The 22,796-nt window shown below is 42.7% G+C and overlaps 2 protein-coding genes across 3 annotated transcripts; one reads left to right on the top strand and one right to left on the bottom strand.

Annotated features, from left to right (window-relative positions):
* Nucleotides 1-2,513: 2,513 nt before the first annotated feature.
* si:ch211-122l24.6 (uncharacterized protein LOC557261 homolog) lies at nt 2,514-9,754 on the top strand. Of its 2 annotated transcripts, XM_041897064.2 has the most exons (6): nt 2,514-2,643; nt 2,849-2,946; nt 3,104-3,214; nt 8,803-8,944; nt 9,176-9,290; nt 9,496-9,754. In XM_041897064.2, exons 2-6 carry the CDS (start codon nt 2,877-2,879, stop codon nt 9,634-9,636), a joined length of 579 nt encoding a protein of 192 aa, XP_041752998.1. In that variant the 5' UTR covers nt 2,514-2,643; nt 2,849-2,876; the 3' UTR covers nt 9,637-9,754. The 2 variants fall into 2 exon arrangements, with proteins under 2 accessions (XP_041752998.1, XP_041752999.1); XM_041897065.2 differs by lacking the exon at nt 3,104-3,214.
* Nucleotides 9,755-9,929: 175 nt separating this feature from the next.
* LOC121581563 (C-C motif chemokine 20) lies at nt 9,930-11,914 on the bottom strand. Its single transcript, XM_041897062.1, has 4 exons — nt 11,757-11,914; nt 11,386-11,503; nt 10,838-10,915; nt 9,930-10,300 (listed from the first exon to the last, which is right to left on the bottom strand). Exons 1-4 carry the CDS (start codon nt 11,830-11,832, stop codon nt 10,171-10,173), a joined length of 402 nt encoding a protein of 133 aa, XP_041752996.1. The 5' UTR covers nt 11,833-11,914; the 3' UTR covers nt 9,930-10,170.
* Nucleotides 11,915-22,796: the final 10,882 nt, after the last annotated feature.

The raw sequence follows: 22,796 nt of genomic DNA, 5'->3' as shown, positions 1-22,796 counted from the left end.
AATTCTATACATTTTGCCATGGGACATATAGAAAAATTTGCAGTTTTATAGCTAATGTCATACTATTCTGCATATTTTGCAATGAGGCCGAGAATTTTTTAAAAGCTAATTCCCTGCTATTCTACACATTTTGTGTAGTGCATACACACACACACAGACCCCAAGTACCAAACGCTGCACAGCGGACATCACAATCTGGTCATGGTAGAAAGGACTTGGCACTTTCTAACCACAAATATGATTTTCACCACTGAATCCCTAGCCCTGGGTTTGTTTTGATTCAATGGACTAGGCCGTGCACATTCAGGTCCCTATAGGACTCATGAAAGAACCATCCCCTAACCTAAATCCAACATAAATGCTAAATTTTCCAACACTAGAGAAATCTATAGGCCTGAATCCATCTAGCCAGCGGCCTGACCATCATTCAATCAGCACACCTTGGTCTTAATTATGCAATCTTTACAGGAAACGTCTGACTAAGCAGAAGCACTCATGGGTGTTTCCCCCCCCCGTCCCCCGTCCCCCTCACTCTGAAAAAAAAACACAGATCCGGACAGACTAGATCAGGTTCCTCTTTTTAGGGTTTAAAAGCTGAGGCTCTGGTCAAGAAAGATCAGTCATCTCCTCTCCTCCAGCCGGTTCTAGCCTTCTGAATCAGACAAGAACACAGTTGAGAACACTACAGAACATCTCTATAGCAACCATGCAGCTGTGCTACGGACCAATGGCGTGCCTCGCTCTCTTCGCTGTCATTCTCTCGTTAACGGCCACTGACACTGGTAAGTACAGTTTACTGATGTAGTGAATTTGGGGGATATGTTGGACTTGACCCAACAACTTTGCATCTGTTCATCTAACAACTAAGATAATGCCAAGAGATCTGAAACCCTTGGCAAAGTTATTGGTTTAGCCCAAAGTATGTGTTTTATTAACTCTGTAAATACAATATTTTCTGGAATAAAATTAGATATTAGAGCGGGGGGGTGGTGGTGGGTTAAAACATTTTATCCTAAACCACATATGCTTCTTTAATTCTTCAGATGCAAACAAGGTTCACAACTGCTGCACAGAGGTCTCCAGGCAGAAAATCACAGTACCCATCATAGGCGCCAGAATTCAGAAAAAGGCCCTTCCCTGCGTCAATGCTGTCATGTAAGAACCTCCCATCCCAACAGAACTTCACAAATAAAATGTATAGGCCCACATTTACAACCTCCAGTCAGATGAATGAGTTAGGACAAGAGTAGGACAGTTGTCTAAATGTTGTCATCTTGTGTTCCACATAGCTTCGAGACTGAAGATGGAGAGATCATCTGCAGCCATTGGAAAGAGGCCTGGGTTCGACACACATTCTTTCAGCTGGAGTAAGTCATCAACAATATACCCAATGAGTGATCAATAGTCAGTCATATTCATTCATATACATAGTGTAATACTCACTGTTACGTATTTTCATGGCTGGCTAGAGTAGGTGACCTGCACAAAGACTTGCACAAAGGCCATAAGAGAAAAGACTGGGTGTAAAATAAATAAATGGTTGAAGGAAAGACGTTGAAATGCTCACTGTGCTGCTGTTTCTTCTAGGATGTCCAGAAGATTACTGAACACACAGAACACCACCACCACCTCCCCCACCACCTCCCCATAGAGGACGTTCTTCATCATCATCATCATCACTGGCTGAACTTGAGGGATAGCATTGTTTAAACCTGTAATTGAAATTATCAACTTTTAAATTAAATTATTTATGCTATAGAAGGTATATTTAAAGCCATTTAGATATTGTGAGAAAAGCTGGTGTATTTATTATTTATTGCCAGTTGAAATATTTATTGGGTGTTAAATGTGGAGTGAATGGCTTTGTATGAAATGCAGTTTGCTATATGCTATTAACATGCAGTTCAGTCATGTGATGTATATCTTAAAGTCAAAGGTTAACAGCCTATTTCCAAATTTAAATAAAAGCTCCAATGGAGAATGGAGATGTAAGAATGTATGTCAAATATTTATACAAAATAAAACAACGGAATCCCTTGCTATCCCATCTTATAATCAATCCCGTAGTCATTGCGTTATAAAAACGAGTCCTGCGTATTGTAAATTCTCCATTTGCATGGATGAATTGGCTTTATACTCCATATACTAATTTCTTCATACTGAACCACACTTTGGCTGAATCGCCTCTACTTATGGATTGTTGTCGCCACCAGGCGGATTCAACGTAGCATTGCAGCTTGCCTTCAACATGTATGAACACGTATCGTTTGACTTGCAATTGTCGACAGTGACCTTTCCTTATTTCTTCTCTTTCATTTACACTGACTTCGAAGTTTCATTAGGTTCTAGGGTTGCATTATAGTTGATGCAATATGGTGGACGCCTAACAGAAATGAAAACTCTGTGGAAATATGTTGTGTCCTGCACATCAGTCAGGTGAAGGAAATTAGATGAAGGGAATAAAAGCTTCTCGATCAACCGGCTTTTTGACACGCGACATTCTGACGTTTACTTTCAAAAATCTGAAATTCCAAACTGACCTTTCAGACCGTTGCTAGTAATTTGCTTGCTAGCTAACCATCTAGCTAGTGAAATTATTTAAATTTCACCTGGAGCCTGTCTATCAAATGAAGTGAAACAGAGGTTTGATGAGAAATGTATAACGTTAGCTAGCTAAGTTAGATATCGTGTTATTCGCTAAATAAATAGCGAGCAAAATTATTCAAAAGATTATGCAAAATACACTAGTTGGAACCGTTAACGTACCTAGCTAGCTACTTACTAATCTACTGTAGTTGGCCAGCAGTTAACAGCTATCCTAAATGTACTGTACTTGTATTCTTGACAGGTGCAAACTAGCCAGGGTAGTTTGCAAGATGGGGATGTCATTGTCATATCCACTGGTGAAAGAGCCAGAAAGTTATGTTGATCCTGATTTCAATGAAGGTAATGTCAACAACCTTTAGTAGCTAGCTAACGTTCGCTAGCTAGCTAACACGTAACAGTTAACGTACATAGCTAGCTAGTTAACGTTAGCTAGCTAGCTAAATTAGTAACCTGTGCATGGCTGGTTTACCATTCTTGTTTCCAAACGCCACACCAGACTCTGACGAGATGAATTTTGCAATGGAAATGCATGAGATTAATCTGCGCTACACATATGACATGATCCAGCAGAGGATCCGCTCTATCAAAGAGACCGCCAAATTTGACAGTGAGTTTGGACCTCATAATTTTTGGGGGAAAATTATATATTTTACATTTTTTACATATTCTATTAGAAATAGGACATGTTTGACTTTCAGGCAAAAACAAATTGGTCAAACTCAGGCACTTAAATTCCTGTTAGGTGCATAAAATTAATCCCATACAGTCATTGCATAATGTTAAAGCCCTGTTAGGTGCATAAAATTAATCCTATACAGTCATTGCATAATCCTAACCGGGTTGAAATTTGTAACCTAAATTAGCCATAGCACTGTGGGTGATTGAGATTAAGCTATCATAATGGTAAACACTTGAATAGGATTTTAATGTATATATGAAATGTATTTAACATTTTTTAAATTTGATTAATTTTCTCTATAATTTAGCCTAACAACAGGGTGGAAATGTATGAGTTAGACAAACAGACTAGCATTATGAAACATGGAAAAATAGATACAACCGAGTGTATATACACTATAAATACAAAAGTATGTGGACACCCCTTCAAATTTGTGGATTTGGCTATTTCAGCCTCGCCCGTTGCTGACAGGTGTATAAAATTGAGCACACAGCCATGCGATCTCCATAGACAAACATTGGAAGTAGAATGGCCTTACTAAAGAGCTTAGTGACTTTAAACGAGGCACCGTCCTAGGATGCCACCTTTCCAACAAGTCAGTTCGTCAAATTTCTGCTTTGCTATAGCTGCCCCGGTCAACTGTAAGTGCTGTTATTGTGAAGTGGAAACGTCTAGCAACAACAACAGCAGCCCCGAAATGGTAGGCCACACAAACTCACAGAACTGGACCACCGAATGCTGAAGCGTGTAGCGCGTAAAAATTGTCTGTCCTCGGTTGCAACACTCACTACCGAGTTCCAAACTGCCTCTGGAAGTAACGTCAGCACAAGAACTGTTCGTCGTGGGAGCTTCATGAAATGGGTTTCCATGGCAGAGCAGCCGCACACAAGCCTAAGATCACCATGCGCAATGCCAAGTGTCGGCTGGAGTGGTGTAAAGCTCGCCGCCATTGGATTCTGGAGCAGTGGAAACGCATTCTCTGAAGTGATGAATCACGCTTCAACATCACCAACTTTGTGGCAACAGTTTGGGGAAGGCCCTTTCCTGTTTCAGCAATGCCCCCGCGCACAAATTGAGGTCCATACAAAAATGGTTTGTCGAGATTGGTGTGGAAGAACTTGACTGGTCTGCACAGAGCCCTGACCTCAACCCTATCGAACACCTTTGGAATGAATAGGAACGCCGACTGCGAGCCAGGCCTACTCGCCCAACATCAGTGCCCGACATCACTAATGCTCTTGTGGCTGAATGGAAGCAAGTCCCCGCAGCAATGTTCCAACATCTAATGGAAGGCCTTCTCAGAAGAGTGGAGGCTGTTATAGCAGCAAAGGGGGGACCCACTCCATATTAATGCCCATTGTTTTTGGAATTTTGGAATGAGATGTTTGACGAGCAGGTGTCCACATAATTTTGGTCATATAGTGTATATATTTTGTGTTGCATTGCTTTCCCACCCAAAAAATTATGATACTTCCTGAACTTGATGTCATTGTGGGAAGGGGCTGTTTTCTAAAAGGAGAATTACTACATAGTAACAGGGTGGAAAGTGATATCAGGGACACACAGAAAATTTTAAATACAATAATAATAAATACAATAATCATGAAAAAAACGTTTTTCATTAGAGAAATTTTAACTAGGACTATAAAATAATGAAGAAATACAGCCTTAACAGCCAAATACTCCATCTAAACATAGGCAGGGCAAACCCATTTTGGTGAATTCTGGTATATCATGAATTAAATCAATCACAGCACGTTTTTAGACTCATACCATTGGAAATTAATGTTGAAAGTTCCATTTATATTCCTAAAACTTTTGTTGAAAATTATGCTGTCGCTGCTTCCTGTTGACAAGACATTTTAATAAATAGCCCAATGTCAAAACACAGTTTTAAAGTGTCCAAATCAATAACCAATATGCAGAAACAGTTTGTGATATATTGAAAACCTAAACATTAAAATGTATTATCTACACAACAATAGTAATCATATTACTTGTATTTTTTTAAACGAGCACCTTATAAACTGCACATGCACCAACAACCCTGTTGTTTTGACAATTGACAATAAATCACTCATATTGATTAGGGAGGAAATCAGGTTGTACATGCTGTTGAAACTAACACAACTAAAAAACCACATGGAAACTGGAGGTATTTTTTACATCACAGGTTAGAGGACAACCTGCAGAAGATAGTCAGCTACATTTCAATGTTGAATTTTGATACGGGGGTCGCCAAAACAGAAAGGGAAACGCAACACTGTTTTGTCAATTACTCATATCGATATCAAGTTCAAATCAATAGAGCGAGGGGGGGATTAGGTTGCACGTCCTGTTAAAACTAACACAGCTCAAAAACCATACAGAATCTGGGAATAATTTGTATATCCCTGGTAGAGGACAACTTGTAGAAGACAAGCTACATTTTTAAGTGTTGCGTTTTGATTGAAGTGGATCGCCAACGCGGCAAGTGTAACGTAACAACACTTTCTTGTTAATCATTCATATCATTACACGTTGAACTCAATAGAACGGGGGCAAAACGTTTGGGTAGTATGCGTTGTATAAACGTACATTATACAAAGGCCACACGGAAACTTGGAATAACCTATACATGGTTGATTAGATGAGAATTTGTTGAAGTCTTCTATCTATATTTTGGAATGGCGGATGTTGATTTCGGGAGGCTGCCATCACGGAAAAGGGAACAAACCACTTTTTCTGATAGTTAACTTCAACGAATCACAACCCGCCTTAGGATATCAACAGTGACAACAGTTGGTTGCTATTTAAGTGATAGTTTGACTGTCAAATCAGAGTATTGGTGTGTGGCCAGTGACTTTTATAGAGAGACCGCCCCGAATTATCCGTGCCATTTGAGAAATAAAATAATAGCTGAGTTGTAAGTCCTGCGACCCCCTGTTGACAAAATCAGCAGTACAAAACCAAAGATATTGATCTGTTTTAAGCAATTGATCTTGTGTCATCGTGTTGCCTATACACTTTTCTACTAACATCACCAATCTGAGGTCAAAATAATGTGTACAGTGCGTTTAGAAAGTATTCATACCCCTTGACTTTTTCCACATTTTGTTGTTACAGCCTGAATTTTAAATGGATAAAATTTAGATTTTGTGTCACTGGCCTACACACAATACCCTATGATGTCAAAGTGGAATGATGGTTTTTCGAAATTTTTGAGTCAATAAGTATTCAACCCCTTTGTTATGGCAAACCTAAATAATTTCAGGAGTAACAAGTGCTTAACAAGTCACATAATAAGTTGCATGGACTCACTCTGTGTGCAATAATAGTGTTTAACATGATTTTTGAATGACATCTCTGTACCCCACATACACAATTATCTCTAAGGTCCCTCAGTTGAGCAGTGAATTTCAAACACAGATTTAACCACAAAGATCAGGGAGGTTTTCCAATGCCTCGCAAAGAAGGGCACCTATTGGTAGATGGGTGAACAAAAAAAAGCAGACATTGAATATCCCTTTGAGCATGGTGATTTTTTTTATTACACTTTGAATGGTGTATCAATACACCCAGTCACTACAAAGATACAGGTGTCCTTCCCAACTCAGTTGCCGGAGAGGAAGGAAACCGCTCAGGGATTTCACCATGAGGCCAATGGTGACTTTAAAACAGTTACAGAGTTTAATGGCTGTGATAGGAGAAAACTGAGGATGGATCAACAACATTGTAGTTACTCCACAATACTAACCTAAATGACAGAGTGAAAAGAAGGAAGCCTGTACAAAATAAAAAATATTCCAAAACATGCATCCTGTTTGCAATAAGGCACTAAAGTAAAACTGCAAAAAATCTGGTTATGTTTGGGGCAAATCCAACACAACACATCACTGTGTACCGCTCTAAATATTTTCAAGCATGGCGGTGTCTGCATCATGTTATGGGTAGTGCTTGTCATCGACAAGGACTAGGGAGTTTTTTAGGATAAAAAGAAATGGAATAGAGCTAAGCACAGGCAATATCCTATAGGGAAATATGGTTCATTCTGCTTTCCAACAGACACTGGGAGACAAATTCACCTTTCAGCAGGACAATAACCTAAAACACAAGGCCAAGTATACACTGGAGTAGCTTACCAAGACGACATTGAATGTTCCTGAATGGCCTAGTTACAGTTTTGACTTATATCGGCTTGAAAATCTATGGCAAGACTTGAAAATGGCTGTCTAGCAATAATCAAAAACCAACTGGACAGAGCTTGAGGAATTTTAAAAATAATAATGTGCAAATATTGTACAGTACAGGTGTGCAAAGCTCTTAGAGACTTACCCAGAAAGACTCCGAGCTGTAATCGCTGCCAAAGGTGATTCTATCATGTATTGACTCAGGGCTGTGAATACTTATGTAAATTAGATATTTCTGTATTTCATTTTCAATAAATTAGTAAACATTTTCTAAAAACATATTTTCACTTTGCCATTATGGGATATTGAGTGTAGAAACAAATCTGTGTAAAAAAATATATTTAATCCATTTTGAATTCAAGCTGTAACATAACAAAATGTGGAATAAGTCAATGGGTATGAATACTTTCTGAAGGCACTGTAATTCCCCCCAATTCGATGTGGTCAAAATGTCAGCTTGTGTAATGTAATAACACATATAGTACTGTCCACATCATGGAAAGTAGTGTTATAGAAATTCATTCGATATAGCAAAATAATATAATATCTTCATTTAGGATGATATTAAAGCAAACGTACAGATTTTTTCAATAATCACATACTGTATACACTGCGTGTACAAAACATTAGGAACACCTGGTCTTTCCATGACATAGATTGACCAGATGAATCCAGGTCAAAGTTATGATCCCTTATTGATGTCACCTGTTAAATCCACTTCAATCAGTGTAGATGACGGGGAGGAGGCAAGTTAACCACATAGAGTCGATTGACATACGTCAATCTAAGTAACATAATAAAATAAACCCCATCAAAATGCTTCCGTTTAAATTAAGAGATCTGTTTTTTTGCATTGGATGCGTCTCAATCCACCACATCTGCTGATGTCGCACTTTCTCATCTGTGGTGAAAGAGTTGACTCACTTCCGTCTGTTTTCCATAAACAAGCGCTGTAACATGGAAATATGGCCGTGTGGGAACCCTAACCCTATAATGGTGTGTAGTAATTGTACTTTTAAAAAATCTTGCTGATATGAAAGATATGTTCCTTATGTTTCCAAAACCGTACCGCAAGCGATGAGGGTTAACTTTTAGAGCAAGTGTCTGGGCTCTTAACAAAACTCCCCCGATACTATCGTCAATAGGCGCTAAAGGGAGTTAGCGTCTATGAATGGGCTAACTAGGCTATACATACTAAATAATCTTTGGCTATACCATCATGCAATGCAAACAAGCTAACATTAGAGCGTACCAAGATAGCCTACATAGCTAGAAGGCCTACTTGTGTGGATTATTTGGCCTGCTGTGTTTTATAAATGTAACCCATGTGTATCTGCCTGCGTGCAGAGTATAGCTATGACTGGAACACCAGTGTGTTGGATCTGAAGAACAAGTTTCCCCACTGGACAGCTGATGACCTGCTCAACATGAGATGGCAGTTTGAGATTTTTGACACCAACAAAGACCGCCTGCTGGACTTCAGCGAGTTGTGAGTGAACATAGGACATTCAGATGTGACTTTTGATGTCATGTGGCTACTCAGTGATATTTAGCTGAATGCTAGGTGGCTGTAGGTGGCAGCACATATACAAATTCCATCTACAATAATGAGGTAGGCCTACTAGTAGTCTTATTGTGAGTCTCTGTCATGGTTTTAAACCATCACACTTGAATAAAGTGTGTACTGCTAGCACAGACACCTCCCTCTACCCCCTGACAGTTGCGCTTCTCTGAACATGGTCAATGATGCATCAACTATGGAGGCCAGAAAAGAGATGTTTAATACGGCAGACAAGGACAACTACAAGTCCATCAACTTTGAGGAGTACCTCCAGGTAGAGTACACACATAATGGAATTGTTTCACCTGTTTTGGACATATTATTAGAAGCGGTGATGTGATGTTTCTGCATCTACTTTCAACTAAAACCTTGTTAGCTTGTATTGCACAACAGAGGATGAGTGTGTCCCTGTTTATTTTGTGTCTAGGCCTATATTGTGATTATATTGGTCTGTATTGTAACTGTTGTGTCCCCTCCAGCTGATGTATGACCTTAAGCAGGGCACCCCGGTCCCCAAGCCTCTCGAGAGCGAGGACGACAAGGACACGGCCACCGGTGACATCATCTGTGAGGTGGCACGCATGGACACCTTCCAGCAGATGTGCTACGGCGTCTTCTAAACACAAATACACGCACCTCATAATATGATGGATTTGTTGTGCTTTAACTGAATTGAGAAAATTGTATAAATTGGCTTTATATAATTCAAAATGATTAAATATACAGTAATTTTCCCAAGCTCTTGGTTTGTCTCAGTGAATCAGGTGGCCATTTGAAGTCATGATGGTTTATGGTTTTGCACTGCACTGCACTGTTGATCTATGTTTCAATTCACAATCACATTCACAACTAATGTCCATGCCATTGTCAGCTCTAGTTCTACAGTAATGTGACTCAAATAAATAATCAAGGCTGGCAATATATCAAATTATTTATTTCTGCCGACCTTAAAAGAAACACACATTCAACATTTAAATGTTGAAAAATAGAACTCATTGAAGCCTTTGACTAAAATAGCTTATATTGTGGAATCAGAGGACACCTGTAAGCTTAAGCATGAATATAGTACTACAATCATTAACAACAGTAAACGTCAGAACTAATGCAATGCAATGCATTATATTTTAAAATAATATCTGCATCATATGGCCACATTACTGAATGTTGTGATTACTGGTGATGTTGGAGAATGTTGTGTTGCTGTGGTTGAATGTTCCTTTCAGATCGGGGTGGGGGGTTTTGCCCGTCACAGTGTTGCTGCCAGACATCTTCTTCAGTTTGAAGCTGCATATGACACAGAATATGAAACTCAGGAAGGCAGTAGTTTGTACATGGCGTAAAACCCGTATGGCAAGTTCGATTGACATCCAGTCTTGTAACTGCTGTATTTGTAGTTTTGGTGTATTTGTAGTTCTGAGACATTTTGGTGTGTGTAGTTAAAGTGAGAATGCTTTTGGAAAATTTCCATACAGGATTTACCACAGTGTTTTACCCAAAAGGCTCAGACTTTTCTGTTTTTATCTACGAGGGCCGGCACCATTTGTCTCACTGGGCTATGGCTCCGGCGGACCTGCTCTCACTTGGGGCCAAAGCAAGGCCACTGGTACTTAACAGTGGCTAATTTGAACTTTAACACATCACAAAGCAACTGTTTTGATTATGCAGAGGTTGTTGATTCTGCTCTTCACAAGTCCTCACTGTCAGCACTAGCTATGAAAACACAATTTCCCTGGTATAACATAAAGGAGTATACACTAGTGTAACACTGGTGTTACAGTTGATAAGCAGCATCTGTGTCTTAAGAGGAGTGTGTTTGTGTACCTGAGACGAGCCAGAGCCTTCCTCACCCATTCGTCCTTAACACTGGCGCATACCTTTTTGTTCTTCAAGGTATAGAAGCTACAACAGAAAACACACTTAAAGCTAGAATTCTTAGTTGCTACATACATTTTTGGACTTACAAATTAATGATATATACCCATTTATTATTGAAGAATATAACTTAGAAATGCCTCATGAGTTTAGTTCACCTGTTATACCCCATCAGAACCCAAAATATTAGCTTGTTTTGTAAACAATGTAAATGTAAAGTAAACAATATAGCCTCAACATGGTTAAAACTATAGTTTGTATATTGTGGAGGGTCAGTCCTTGCATTCATAGCTCTGTCTATGAATTTGAGAGAGGTTACATTTCTCCAGGCCTATACCCCAGCTTTTTACCAAAACAGAGGCGGGGTGAAGGCTTTGTTATTGTTTCAATTAAGGACTGTAGCTTTAAACCTTAACCTCATAGAGATGACAAAATATGAGCATACATTCTAAGAGTATGGTCAAAGTGTGTGTGTGTATAATTTGTTCAGGGCTTACATGATAGCGTTGATGTTGCACACCTCCTTGGAGCTCTGTAGTTTGTAGCCTTTTATCTGCTGGTAGGGTACAGGCTTCTCTTGGTACTCCACACAACAGTAAAGTTTCCTAGGACCATCTGAACACATACACAAACATCAGTCAGCCACATGCCACACACACATGCAGACCAATGTAAAATGTTATTTCACTGTAATCTATTCTGGGATCTACAATATAAGCTTCTAATCTGATCTAACCTAACCAATATGACCCCAAAACAGAGTTGGCAGGTCTCACAGCTAGACCTTATCAGACCTTGGTAAAACAAAAGTGGTACATATACATGGGCAAACTCTTAAACAGGTCAATTGGTTACCAGGTAAACTTACATGCAGCTGAGGTAGAACTGAACATGGTCACAACGCAGCAGAGAAAAAGGATTGTCTCCAGGTATCTGGGAGCCATGGTGATGGTACGTAGGACCAGAAAATATTCACAAAACACACCTACTGACTGATCCTACTGTATATACCCCTACAAATAGATGTGTGCATGTGTGCGTTTGTGGATGATACTGATACGTGTCAATCATGTCATACACTCCTAACCTGTGGTTACTAAATTGAGGACAGGAAGCCCATCTCTGCATCATGGCTGACAGAGATGCTAACGGGGCAGTTTAGTGACACAGATATTGTGTTAATGTTGTTCTCTACCACTGTCCATGACCTGTTCACATGACCTGTTTAGTTCGGGCCTATATCCGTTGTTGCACTGGTTGTTGCTGTATGCTAATTTGTTGTCAGTCAGATAACCTGGTAAAGGTCATATCAACGGTGCTTACCTAAAGGTGCTTGAATGGTGTGTGTTTTGACTGATATACATACAGTAGTGTCCTTACAAATCTAGGGACTTAATCTAGAGGTACGGACATCTAGGCCGAATGAATTGTTGGGCTGACAGACGGTTGCATGCTGAAGGCCAACTCAGGCTCCCCTCGACTTCACTGCAGTATGCATTTTGTTTCCCAAACAGAGTAACATCACCCCACATTGACATGAAAAGGTTTGTTGATCAGTGAGTGTTTAGCTGTCATGTACAGTGGGGAAAAAAAGTATTTAGTCAGCCACCAATTGTGCAAGTTCTCCCACTTAAAAAGATGAGAGAGGCCTGTAATTTTCATCATAGGCACACGTCAACTATGACAGACAAATTGAGAAAAAAAAATCCAGAAAATCACATTGTAGGATTTTTTATGAATTTATTTGCAAATTATGGTGGAAAATAAGTATTTGGTCACCTACAAACAAGCAAGATTTCTGGCTCTCACAGACCTGTAACTTCTTCTTTAAGAGGCTCCTCTGTCCTCCACTCGTTACCTGTATTAATGGCACCTGTTTGAACTTGTTATCAGTATAAAAGACACCTGTCCACAACCTCAAACAGTCACACTCCAAACTCCACTATGGCCAAGACCAAAGAGCTGTCAAAGGACACCAGAAACAAAATTGTAGACCTGCACCAGGCTGGGAAGACTGAGGTAAGCAGCTTGGTATGAAGAAATCAACTGTGGGAGCAATTATTAGGAAATGGAAGACATACAAGACCACTGATAATCTCCCTCGATCTGGGGCTCCACGCAAGATCTCACCCCGTGGGGTCAAAATTATCACAAGAACGGTGAGCAAAAATCCCAGAACCACACGGTGGACCTAGTGAATGACCTGCAGAGAGCTGGGACCAAAAGTAACAAAGCCTACCATCAGTAACACACTACGCCGCCAGGGACTCAAATCCTGCAGTGCCAGACGTGTGCCCCTGCTTAAGCCAGTACATGTCCAGGCCCGTCTGAGGTTTGCTAGAGTGCATTTGGATGATCCAGAAGAGGATTGGGAGAATGTCATATGGTCAGATGAAACCAAAATAGAACTTTTTGGTAAAAACTCAACTCGTTGTGTTTGGAGGACAAAGAATGCTGAGTTGCATCCAAAGAACACCATACCTACTGTGAAGCATGGGGGTGGAAACATCATGCTTTGGGCTGTTTTTCTGCAAAGGGACCAGGACGACTGATCCGTGTAAAGGAAAGAATGAATGGGGCCATGTATCGTGAGATTTTGAGTGAAAACCTCCTTCCATCAGCAAGGGCATTGAAGATGAAACGTGGCTGGGTCTTTCAGCATGACAATGATCCCAAACACACCGCCCGGGCAACGAAGGAGTGGCTTCGTAAGAAGCATTTCAAGGTCCTGGAGTGGCCTAGCCAGTCTCCAGATCTCAACCCCATAGAAAATCTTTGGAGGGAGTTGAAAGTCTGTGTTGCCCAGCGACAGCCCCAAAACATCACTGCTCTAGAGGAGATCTGCATGGAGGAATGGGCCAAAATACCAGCAAAAGTGTGTGAAAACCTTGTGAAGACTTACAGAAAACGTTTGACCTGTGTCATTGCCAACAAAGGGTATATAACAAAGTATTGAGAAACTTTTGTTATTGACCAAATACTTATTTTCCACCATAATTTGCAAATAAATTCATTAAGAATCCTACAATGTGATTTTCTGGATTTTTTTTCCTCATTTTGTCTGTCATAGTTGACGTGTACCTATGATGAAAATTACAGGCCTCTCTCATCTTTTTAAGTGGGAGAACTTGCACAATTGGTGGCTGACTAAATACTTTTTTTCCCCACTGTATAATATTCAAACTCTAATATTCAATATCATAAATCAAAGACCTTTTGCAAGCTCAGCTTTGTCAGCAATAATATTATGAGAGCACAGGAGGTTGGTGGCACCTTAATTGGGGAGGACTGGCTTGTGGTAATGGCTGGAGCGGAATAAGTGGAATGGTATCAAATACATCAAACACATGGTTTCCGTGGTTTCCGTGTGTTTGATGCCATTCCATTTATACCGTTCCAGACATTATTATGAGCCATCCTCCCATCAGCAGCCTCCACTGTATGAGAGTGTTTGTGGTGAAGTTATGAAGCAATAGCAGGTTGTCAAAACCCCTTGTCTGTACCATGACCCATTTAGTGGTGTTCCTGCAGAAAGCTGACAAGAGCAAACCCAGATCACCTGACCTAGATAAAATAAATGCTATTATAGTGTTCTCATGCAGCACTCAACATTCAATTAGTCTCAATAACAAATGCCATGGGAAAAATAGCTATGGGGTAAATACCACTATGTGGGTTCGATTGAGGCCAGAATTTGGTGTAGCACTATGAAAGAAAAGACGTGGCCTAACTACAGAAGATCAATAGAAAGTGCATGTTTCAAGCATGGTTTTGGACAGTTGTATATGGCTTAATAGCTTCAAATCAATTGATAAAAGCTCAAATCAATAATTGTTTAACAGCACTCAGCATTCGCTACTGCTGTGGCAACTATGACGATTTTCGAATGCTTTTTAGTCATTAAGCCACTTTAAACTCTCCAATATGTGCAGCTGCTATTGAAAAGTCATCCACATACAGATTTCTGAGAAGTAGCCTATTGATTTTGGGTCAGCTACATGAAATGTTTTTCACATAATGCATTTTAGTAATACTCCAATTGAACAACATATTAGTGGGGGAGTGACAGTGTAGGTGTGAGTTTGGGACAATGTGTTGACCTTCTACAAATGCCTCTTCTGATATTGAAAATATCAATATCAGATATATTTTTGCTGAGATAATATCTATATCAGCAGTTGAATATGTGTCCACTGAAATGGTGCAATGCCATCCATAAACTGTCACCACAGAGTGCTGATGTGGAGGAGGGGGTGCATGTTTCTGTTTTAAACAAGATCAGAACTTCTCAGCGATGTCTGAAAGCATGACTCACTGTGCCCTTAGGTAGGATGTTAACACACTCATCTCAAGGTTTTCACCCACCCACCCACCCACCCACCACCCACCACCCACCACCCACAGCTTTTTGCTCCATGTCAATGGTGTAGTTCTTATCATAACCAGTGGAGGGGGATATGGCACAGTAATTCAAACTATTTTAATTCAATTAAAAAAATTATGTCAACTCCATGAATAGATTTATTATAATCTCATTCCATTCTGTATTGTTAGATTTGTCAGTAGACACCAATGATGTATATAAACACTAGATTACTATTGCTATGTATTGGCCAATGAGTGGTTTGAAGCCACCGGTCGGCCATATTGGTACTCCTCAGAAGAAGCAGTCCTCCACAGGAATGAATGGAATTCTACAGTATTTCAATTAAATGTTTCAAGGACAAAATAACATGTAATTAAGTATTGTTTTTGTTGTAGTGGGGACAGTAACATAAGTATTCGCAAAAAAAGTATACTTTAAGGAAAATGTATTTCTATATACAGTTGAAGTCGAAGGTTTACATACACTTAGGTTGGAGTCATTAAAACTAGTTTTTCAACCATTACACACATTTCTTGTTAACAAACTATAGTTTTGGCAAGTCGGTTAGGACATTTACTTTGTGCATGACTGTCACGATCGTTACATGATGAAGCGGACCAAGGCACAGCGTGATAGGCGTACATACTTTATTGAAGTGTACACACGAACCAAAACAACAAAACGATACGTGAAGTCCTAGGTCATACAACAAACCCTACGGAACAAGATCCCACAAAACTAAAATGCCAAAAGGCTGCCTAAGTATGGGCCCCAATCAGAGACAACGAGCTACAGCTGTCTCTGATTGGGAACCACCCTGGCCAACATAGAAATAAACGATCTAGAACAAAACCCATAGAAAACTAAACATAACAAGTCCACACCCTGGCTCAACATTTAAGAGTCCCCAGAGCCAGGGCGTGACAGTACCCCAAAGGTGCGGACTGCGACCGCGCCAACCAAACACAACAGGGGAGGGGCCGGGTGGGCATTCCGCCTCGGAGGCGGATCCGGCTCCGGGCGTGACCACCACTCTCCTTCTACCCCCCCGTAGCGCCCCTGGTCTGGTCTGGCCCCGCTGGCCGGAGCTGGACTGGACACCGATGGAGCGGATTGCTCTGGCTCCGGAGTGGAGCAGCGACGCCGACGGTGGACGGACCGTGCCGGACTGAGCGCACCACTGGCTTGGTGCGGGGAGCAGGAACGGGCCGGACCGGCTGGCGACGCGCACCACTGGCTTGGTGCGGGGAGCAGGAATGGGCCGGACCGGGCTGACGACGCACACCACTGGCTTGGGTGCGGGGAGCAGGAACGGGCCGGACCGGTGACGACGCGCACCACTGGCTTGCGGGGAGCAGAACGGGCCGGACGGGCTGACGGCGCACACTGGCTTGGGCGGGAGCAGCGGACCGGGCTGACGCACGCACCACTGGTTTTGCGGGGAGCAGGAACAGGCCGGACCGGGCTGGCGACGCGCACCACAGGCTTGGTGCGAGGAGCAGGAACAGGCCGGGCCGGACTGGCGACGCGCACCACAGGCTTGGTGCGGGGGACAGGAACAGGCCGGACCGGGCTGGCGACGCGCACCACAGGCTTGGTGCGAGGGGCAGGAACAGGCCGGGCCGGGCTGGCGACGCGCACCACAGGCTTGGTGCGGGGAGCAGGAACAGGCCGGACCGGGCTGGCGACGCGCACCACAGGCTTGGTGCGGTGAGCAGGAACAGGCTGGACTGGACTGTGGAGACGGACTGGAGGTCTGGAGCGGAGAGCTGACACAACCCGTCCTGGCTGAATGCCTATTTCCATACACTCTGTGTGAAGCATCAGCACAGGACGTACAGGGCTGTGCACTCGTACTGGCACTACAGCATGTGGCCAAGATAAAGGAAAGCATTCCAGGTGACTACCTCATGAAGCTGGTTGAGAGAATGCCTAGAGTGTGCAAAGCTGTCAGCAAGGCGGTGGCTATTTGAAGAATCTCAAATATAAAATATATTTTGATTTGTTTAACACTTTTTTACTTACTACATGATTCCATATGTTTTATTTCATAGTTTTAATGTCTTCACTATTATTCTACAATGTAGAAAATAGTAAAAATAAAGAAAAACCCTTGAATGATTAGGTGTTCTAAAACTTTTGACCGGTAGTGTATATATATATATTTTTGTTGTTGTTGTATTTAGCTCACATAATATAATTTATAAGTATTGACGCGTTAAGGGGTCTGTAACAGAATAAACGTGGTAAAAATGAATGTAGACATTAATAAATGCATTTCTATAGCTTCCAAAATATTTTTTACAACGGTGGGGGGAGTAGTAAAATGGAGGCGCGGTGGCAGTCATGTAGTGTATATATATATAAATCATTGGTAGGCACATAAGTTCTTGGTCTCTGTCTGACCCTCTCATGTCTGTCTGTGTCATATCTGCACTGACAGGCTCTAGTGTTCATTGTCCAGCAGTCTTTAACTGGCTCTGGTGTTCATTTTCCAGCAGTCTTTGACCTTGTGCATCCTCCTCCCCCTGGAGTCCTTTGGTATACTCCAGTCAGTTATCTCTAACCCTGGTATGGACTGATAAACCCTATCTCCCGAATGCAATGGCATCAGAGCAAGCCTCCTAGCTGATCTGTAGACCATCAGTGACTTTGATGAGCCCAGTCTTGGAGATCTGGTGGTCTGCCCCATGCTTTGATCATCCTCAGTTTAGGCGGAGAGAGAAGAGAGGAAAATATGGTGGGGAGGTATAAGTGTAGCACAAACCAATAGACATAACCTTGAACCCAGAGCTCCCAGGTTTGGGGTAGAATCAGCCAGTAGAAGATGGTGAATAATACCTATAGAAAGTCAAATGGATCAAGCAGGTTCAGAAGAACTCTACGTGAGTTGGTCTATCTTTGTGTCTGTCTCTCCCTGTCTCTCTCTCTCTGCCATGCAAAACACAGGGTCTTGTTGTCCTCTCATCCTTGAAGAACGGAGAGATAAATAAGGCAAAGAAAGAAGTGATGATTGGTTATCTGACACTTCCCTCCTTCACCCCCTCCTGTATGTGAGTGAGTGTTGTTAGTTTGATGTGAAAGAACAAACATGGCGGAGGGGGCTGTCGACAGACAGAGACAGGAAGTCAAAGGTGACGAGTGACGGATCTCAAAACCAACTTCCTTTTGGAAGAGTCTACTGTTCTCGTCCCTCCTTTCTGCTCTCAAAGCTTTGTTATGTAGTACCCAAGTTAAGGCTTTGTTATCAGAGGGCTGGTGTAGAGCTGCTTTGTAGTGTGTGTGTGTGTGTGTGTGTGTGTGTGTGTGTGTGTGTGTGTGTGTGTGTGTGTGTGTGTGTGCGTGCGTGCGTGCGTGCGTGCGTGCGTGCGTGCGTGCGTGCGTGCGTGCGTGCGTGCGTGCGTGTGTGTGCACGTGTGTCTGTCCCGTCTCATCAGTGCAACAAGGGCCTGATATGTGCAATCATCTGTTTACGTCTAATCCCCTAGTAATCTACCTCATAACACAGTTCACTTCATTTCCTTCCCTGTGCTCACTCAGAGAGATGTACAGAGAGAACCTTCTCTGAGAAGACACCTTTAACCCCCTCTCTCTTTCTCTGTCTCTTTTGCTCACTCACTCTTCCTCTTTCTCTCTTTCTCCCCTCCTCTTTCCCCACCTCCTCTAGCACTTTGATTTATTGTGGCCCTTGTGCCCTGTAATCATGTGTTTGTTTTCAGTAACAGTGGCAAGTGAGTCTGTGTTTATTTTGTGGTGCTCCCATACAGTGGCATGTGAGTGGTAATGTGTGTGTGTGTGTGTGTTTGAGTTCAGCGTGAATGATGTCCAACACAAAAGAGCTAAATGTTTGCACAAGCAAACACGTGTGTGTGTGAGCAAGAAAGAAAGTCTTCCCTATCCACATATGTATCGCCTTGGGCCTCTCTCCCACTCGCCCTCCCAAAATGGTGGAAGGCGGGAGGGAGGGGGTCCCTTTGAGTTGTCCACCCACACACTGTGCCCTCTGGTCACCTCTCTCCTGCATGGGCTGTGGGGCAACGTAAGCTGCAAAGGCGTTGTCTTAAACTTTCAGTGGAAGCTTGTGTTCCTCTCCAATTAAATAAGTACTGTGTCATTAAGCGTGAATTACCAGCAAAGATTTAGATATTAGATTACAATGATTCTTATTCTAGAATGTCACACACATACAGCGGAGCATCCTCTTGACTGACATAATTAATGGCTGTTGAATAGTAGCTAGCCCTAAGCCTTTCTCCTTGATACATATTATCCATCAACAGACTGACACAAACTACCAAGACAGATGGGAATCACAGTACATTCCCTCTGGAAGTAAGGACACACACAAACACGCACCCAAGACACACACACTTTGGAAGTATTAGTGGTTGGTTATACACAACCATTTGAGTTGTGTTGGAGACCTCAGGGTGTGCGAGAGAGGGAGATGTTGAGAGGTGTATTTTCAGTTTTCATGTGGTTTGGTCAAACATACACACACATACAAACACGCACACGCACACACATACACGTGGGGTGAGAGGCAGGATGGAGCCTGTGGGGTCACCAGGTGACCTGAGGGTGTGCCATCACAGACTGTGCTGACAGACAGACACAACCAAGACCACCACGGAATCTACCACCATCCCCAACTCTCTCTCTTTTTCCTATCTTTCTTTCTCAGTCACTCACTGCCTCTCTCTCTATTTTTCTCACTCACTCTACCCGTCTCTCTCTTTCCCTTGGGACTGCAGTGATCTGTTCATTCTGTCTTAGTGTACCAGTTGGAGAGAGGGAGAAAGTGTTCCCATGTTCCTGAGGAGCAAGCCGACAACAAGACGCCAGCACAACAGATGGATGGATGGAGAGAACAAACGTGTTCTGCATCATATCTCTTCACTTTACATAACCACACACACTGACTCACACACTCACAGATACCCACACATAGATTAACACTTAAAAAGTTATCTTTCTACCACAAACTAATAAGAAAAGACAGCAATAGAAAGAGAGGGAGGAGGGAGAGAGGGCGAATAAAAGAGGGGAGAGGTTCCTGTCTGTGGTCTTTTAGCATCAAAGTGAGCAAACATATAAAAGGACACACTCCTCCTGGGTTTATTGACGACACCTGCTGCTCTCTTCTTCCTCTGTTGGCATGGTAAACCTTTTTACACACACACACAAACGCTTAACAGACAAATGCCAGCAGATACATTATGACAGAAGATTGCAAGGTGATTTTGACCTCTTTAGTTCTTTCATCAGAGCATATGAAGGAAAAGAGAGGAGAGGACCACCATACGAAACTTGATGCACCTGGAGTCTTATTCAGCCAACTCTCCCCCAGCACTCCCTCAGAGCAGCCGGAAGCTCAGTGGAATCACGTCAGCTGTGTGTATATTTATGTGTGTGTGTGTGTCTGTGCTCCCTCAGAGTGGTGTGACAGATGCTAGCGAGCGCTAGGTCTCGCCACTACGCCTCAGGCATGTTAATGATGCTCCGTTAACTGTGGGGTCTGGTCACACACATGAACATACACACACAACTGCAAATATCTACTACCCTCTTTCTATGTTTGAGCCCCAATATAATAGCACAAATTGTGTAGTCAATTAACCCATACTCTTGTTCATGGAGTGTGCGTGACATAGAAGGAGGTTTTTTGAAAGCCCCATACAGAAGCTCCACTAGCAACACTTCTATCCTCTTCTTCTCTTCCTTTGTTCTTCTGTCTTAACCACCCACATATATTTTATATCCCTGGAGCCTTTTCTTTACCAGACCTGCAGCTCATACATACATAGAGAGTGAGAGCGAGAGAGAGAGAGAGATAGAGAGAGAGAGAGAGAGAGAGACCAGATTGCTGTTGACCAGGATGTTGCGGGCAGCCAGGTCTCGGTGAACGTAGCTCATATCAAACAGGTACTTCATGCCCGACGCGATGCCATGCAGCACGCCCACCAACTGGATCACTGTGAACTGACCGTCGTGTTTCTAACAGAGAGAGAGAGAGAGAGAGAGAGAGAGAGAGAGAGAGAGAGGGCGCGAGAGGGAGACATGCTATTTGAAAATATCTCCTTGCCCGAGCTCCTTACACACACACAACACGTCCAATATCTCTCCATACACATGCGTCCCCCTATCCTTCTCAGCAATGTGTCTACAAAGCAGTTAGACTTTGATTATATTTGTCACAATATTAAAAGGGCCCTTCGGTGAACTTCTCGCCACTATTTCTTTTACCACTACTTCTATTAGGAGTACCTGATGGTGTGTGTGTCTGTGGGAGGCATGAGGAGTTAGTTGGTGATTTGAGGAGGGGGTTTGGAGAGGGCCAAGATTACTTCACTGTGGCTTCAGGAGCTCTTCTGGGGGTTAGTGGGTTTGGTGGGTTTAGGCTTTCTAGTAATTAAAGGAAGCTAGAGTATCCCTGGGGGGTGAAGGATGCTCACACACACACAAACACATACACACTCTCTCTCTCACACACACACACAATATAGATGTGTGGGCAGTAGGAGCCATCTGGGGCCCTATGGGAACAAAACATGTGTGTGGGGGCCGAAGGCTCGAGGCCGCAGTGGGAGTTCACTCTTCAGACCTGGGAATCCCACAGGAGAATGGGAACACCATCACGACGGTCATCAATCAAAACTACACTGACACAAACGAGCCTAAACAACAGCCTGCGACTCCATAATGTCACTGTGTCACCTCCGCCCCGTGGCGAGGGTCCGCCCACTGGCGCCCGCGTTCGATAGGCCCCTGCCCTCCAAAGCTCGATGTGATTGGACACCGGCTCCAGAGCGAAGCTGCCGCCCGCTCTCGGCTAATTGGGTCTTTGTGATTGCGCAGTCTGTCGTGGGTTTGGAGGGAAATAAGGTGGTGAAAACGACATTATGGTCGGCGGCGGTGAGTGACAGGTCGATGTGAGGCGATGGGTTTCGGTCTCAAAGCGACAGATGCTCTTCCTGGGTCCATTATGGTGCATTATGGGGGACGGGATAGTTTCGCCTGAGCAACCGAAATGACACAAAGACGTTCAGAACAGGACCCTGGAGACACACACACAGCACCCTGTACTAAGGGCCCCGCCCGGACCTGAGAAAGGCCCCATACACTGGGATGGAGAGTGTATGGCGAACACACATACAATTCACATACAGGTCTCACACACGATACATTCTCCCTCTGTCTCTAAATTGAGGTCAATCCTTACACATCAAACACACATAAAAGTCACACATTCTCACACTCTCTAAAATACCTCTAATCTCAAGCTCTCTAGGTAAAGCTCTAAACAAAACACATCAAACATGTGTGACCCTATTGAAAGCAATATTAGACGTAGATAGTATGGAATTAAAGATAGTAGACTTCAAAGTTGGGTGGGATAAACAGCTAGAACAGACTGTAGTAAAGGACCTGTGTCTTTCCCCTTAAGAGATATCCATTGAGTCTCTTTGTGCAGCTGCTCCATTGAGAGAAGGTGTGGGTGGACGCAAACCCCTCTCTTTGTTCTTCCTCTACGCTTTTAGA

Source organism: Coregonus clupeaformis, chromosome 14, assembly GCF_020615455.1.
Source record: "Coregonus clupeaformis isolate EN_2021a chromosome 14, ASM2061545v1, whole genome shotgun sequence".
NCBI classification, from domain to species: domain Eukaryota; kingdom Metazoa; phylum Chordata; class Actinopteri; order Salmoniformes; family Salmonidae; genus Coregonus; species Coregonus clupeaformis.
Note: the sequence above shows the minus strand (reverse complement) of the source record. Positions and strands in the feature narration are given on the sequence as shown.

Excerpts from the sequence above, each read along its gene's own strand:
- LOC121581563 (XM_041897062.1), bottom strand. The coding sequence starts at position 11,832 with ATGGCTCCCAGATACCTGGAGACAATCCTTTTTCTCTGCTGCGTTGTG. Across the intron at positions 11,504-11,756 it reads CAGTTCTACCTCAGCTGCAT|ATGGTCCTAGGAAACTTTAC; the intron begins GTAAGTTTACCT and ends GTATGTGTTCAG. Across the intron at positions 10,916-11,385 it reads TGCAACATCAACGCTATCAT|CTTCTATACCTTGAAGAACA; the intron begins GTAAGCCCTGAA and ends TTTCTGTTGTAG.
- si:ch211-122l24.6 (XM_041897064.2), top strand. The coding sequence starts at position 2,877 with ATGGGGATGTCATTGTCATATCCACTGGTGAAAGAGCCAGAAAGTTAT. Across the intron at positions 2,947-3,103 it reads TGATCCTGATTTCAATGAAG|ACTCTGACGAGATGAATTTT; the intron begins GTAATGTCAACA and ends ACGCCACACCAG. Across the intron at positions 8,945-9,175 it reads CTGCTGGACTTCAGCGAGTT|TTGCGCTTCTCTGAACATGG; the intron begins GTGAGTGAACAT and ends ACCCCCTGACAG.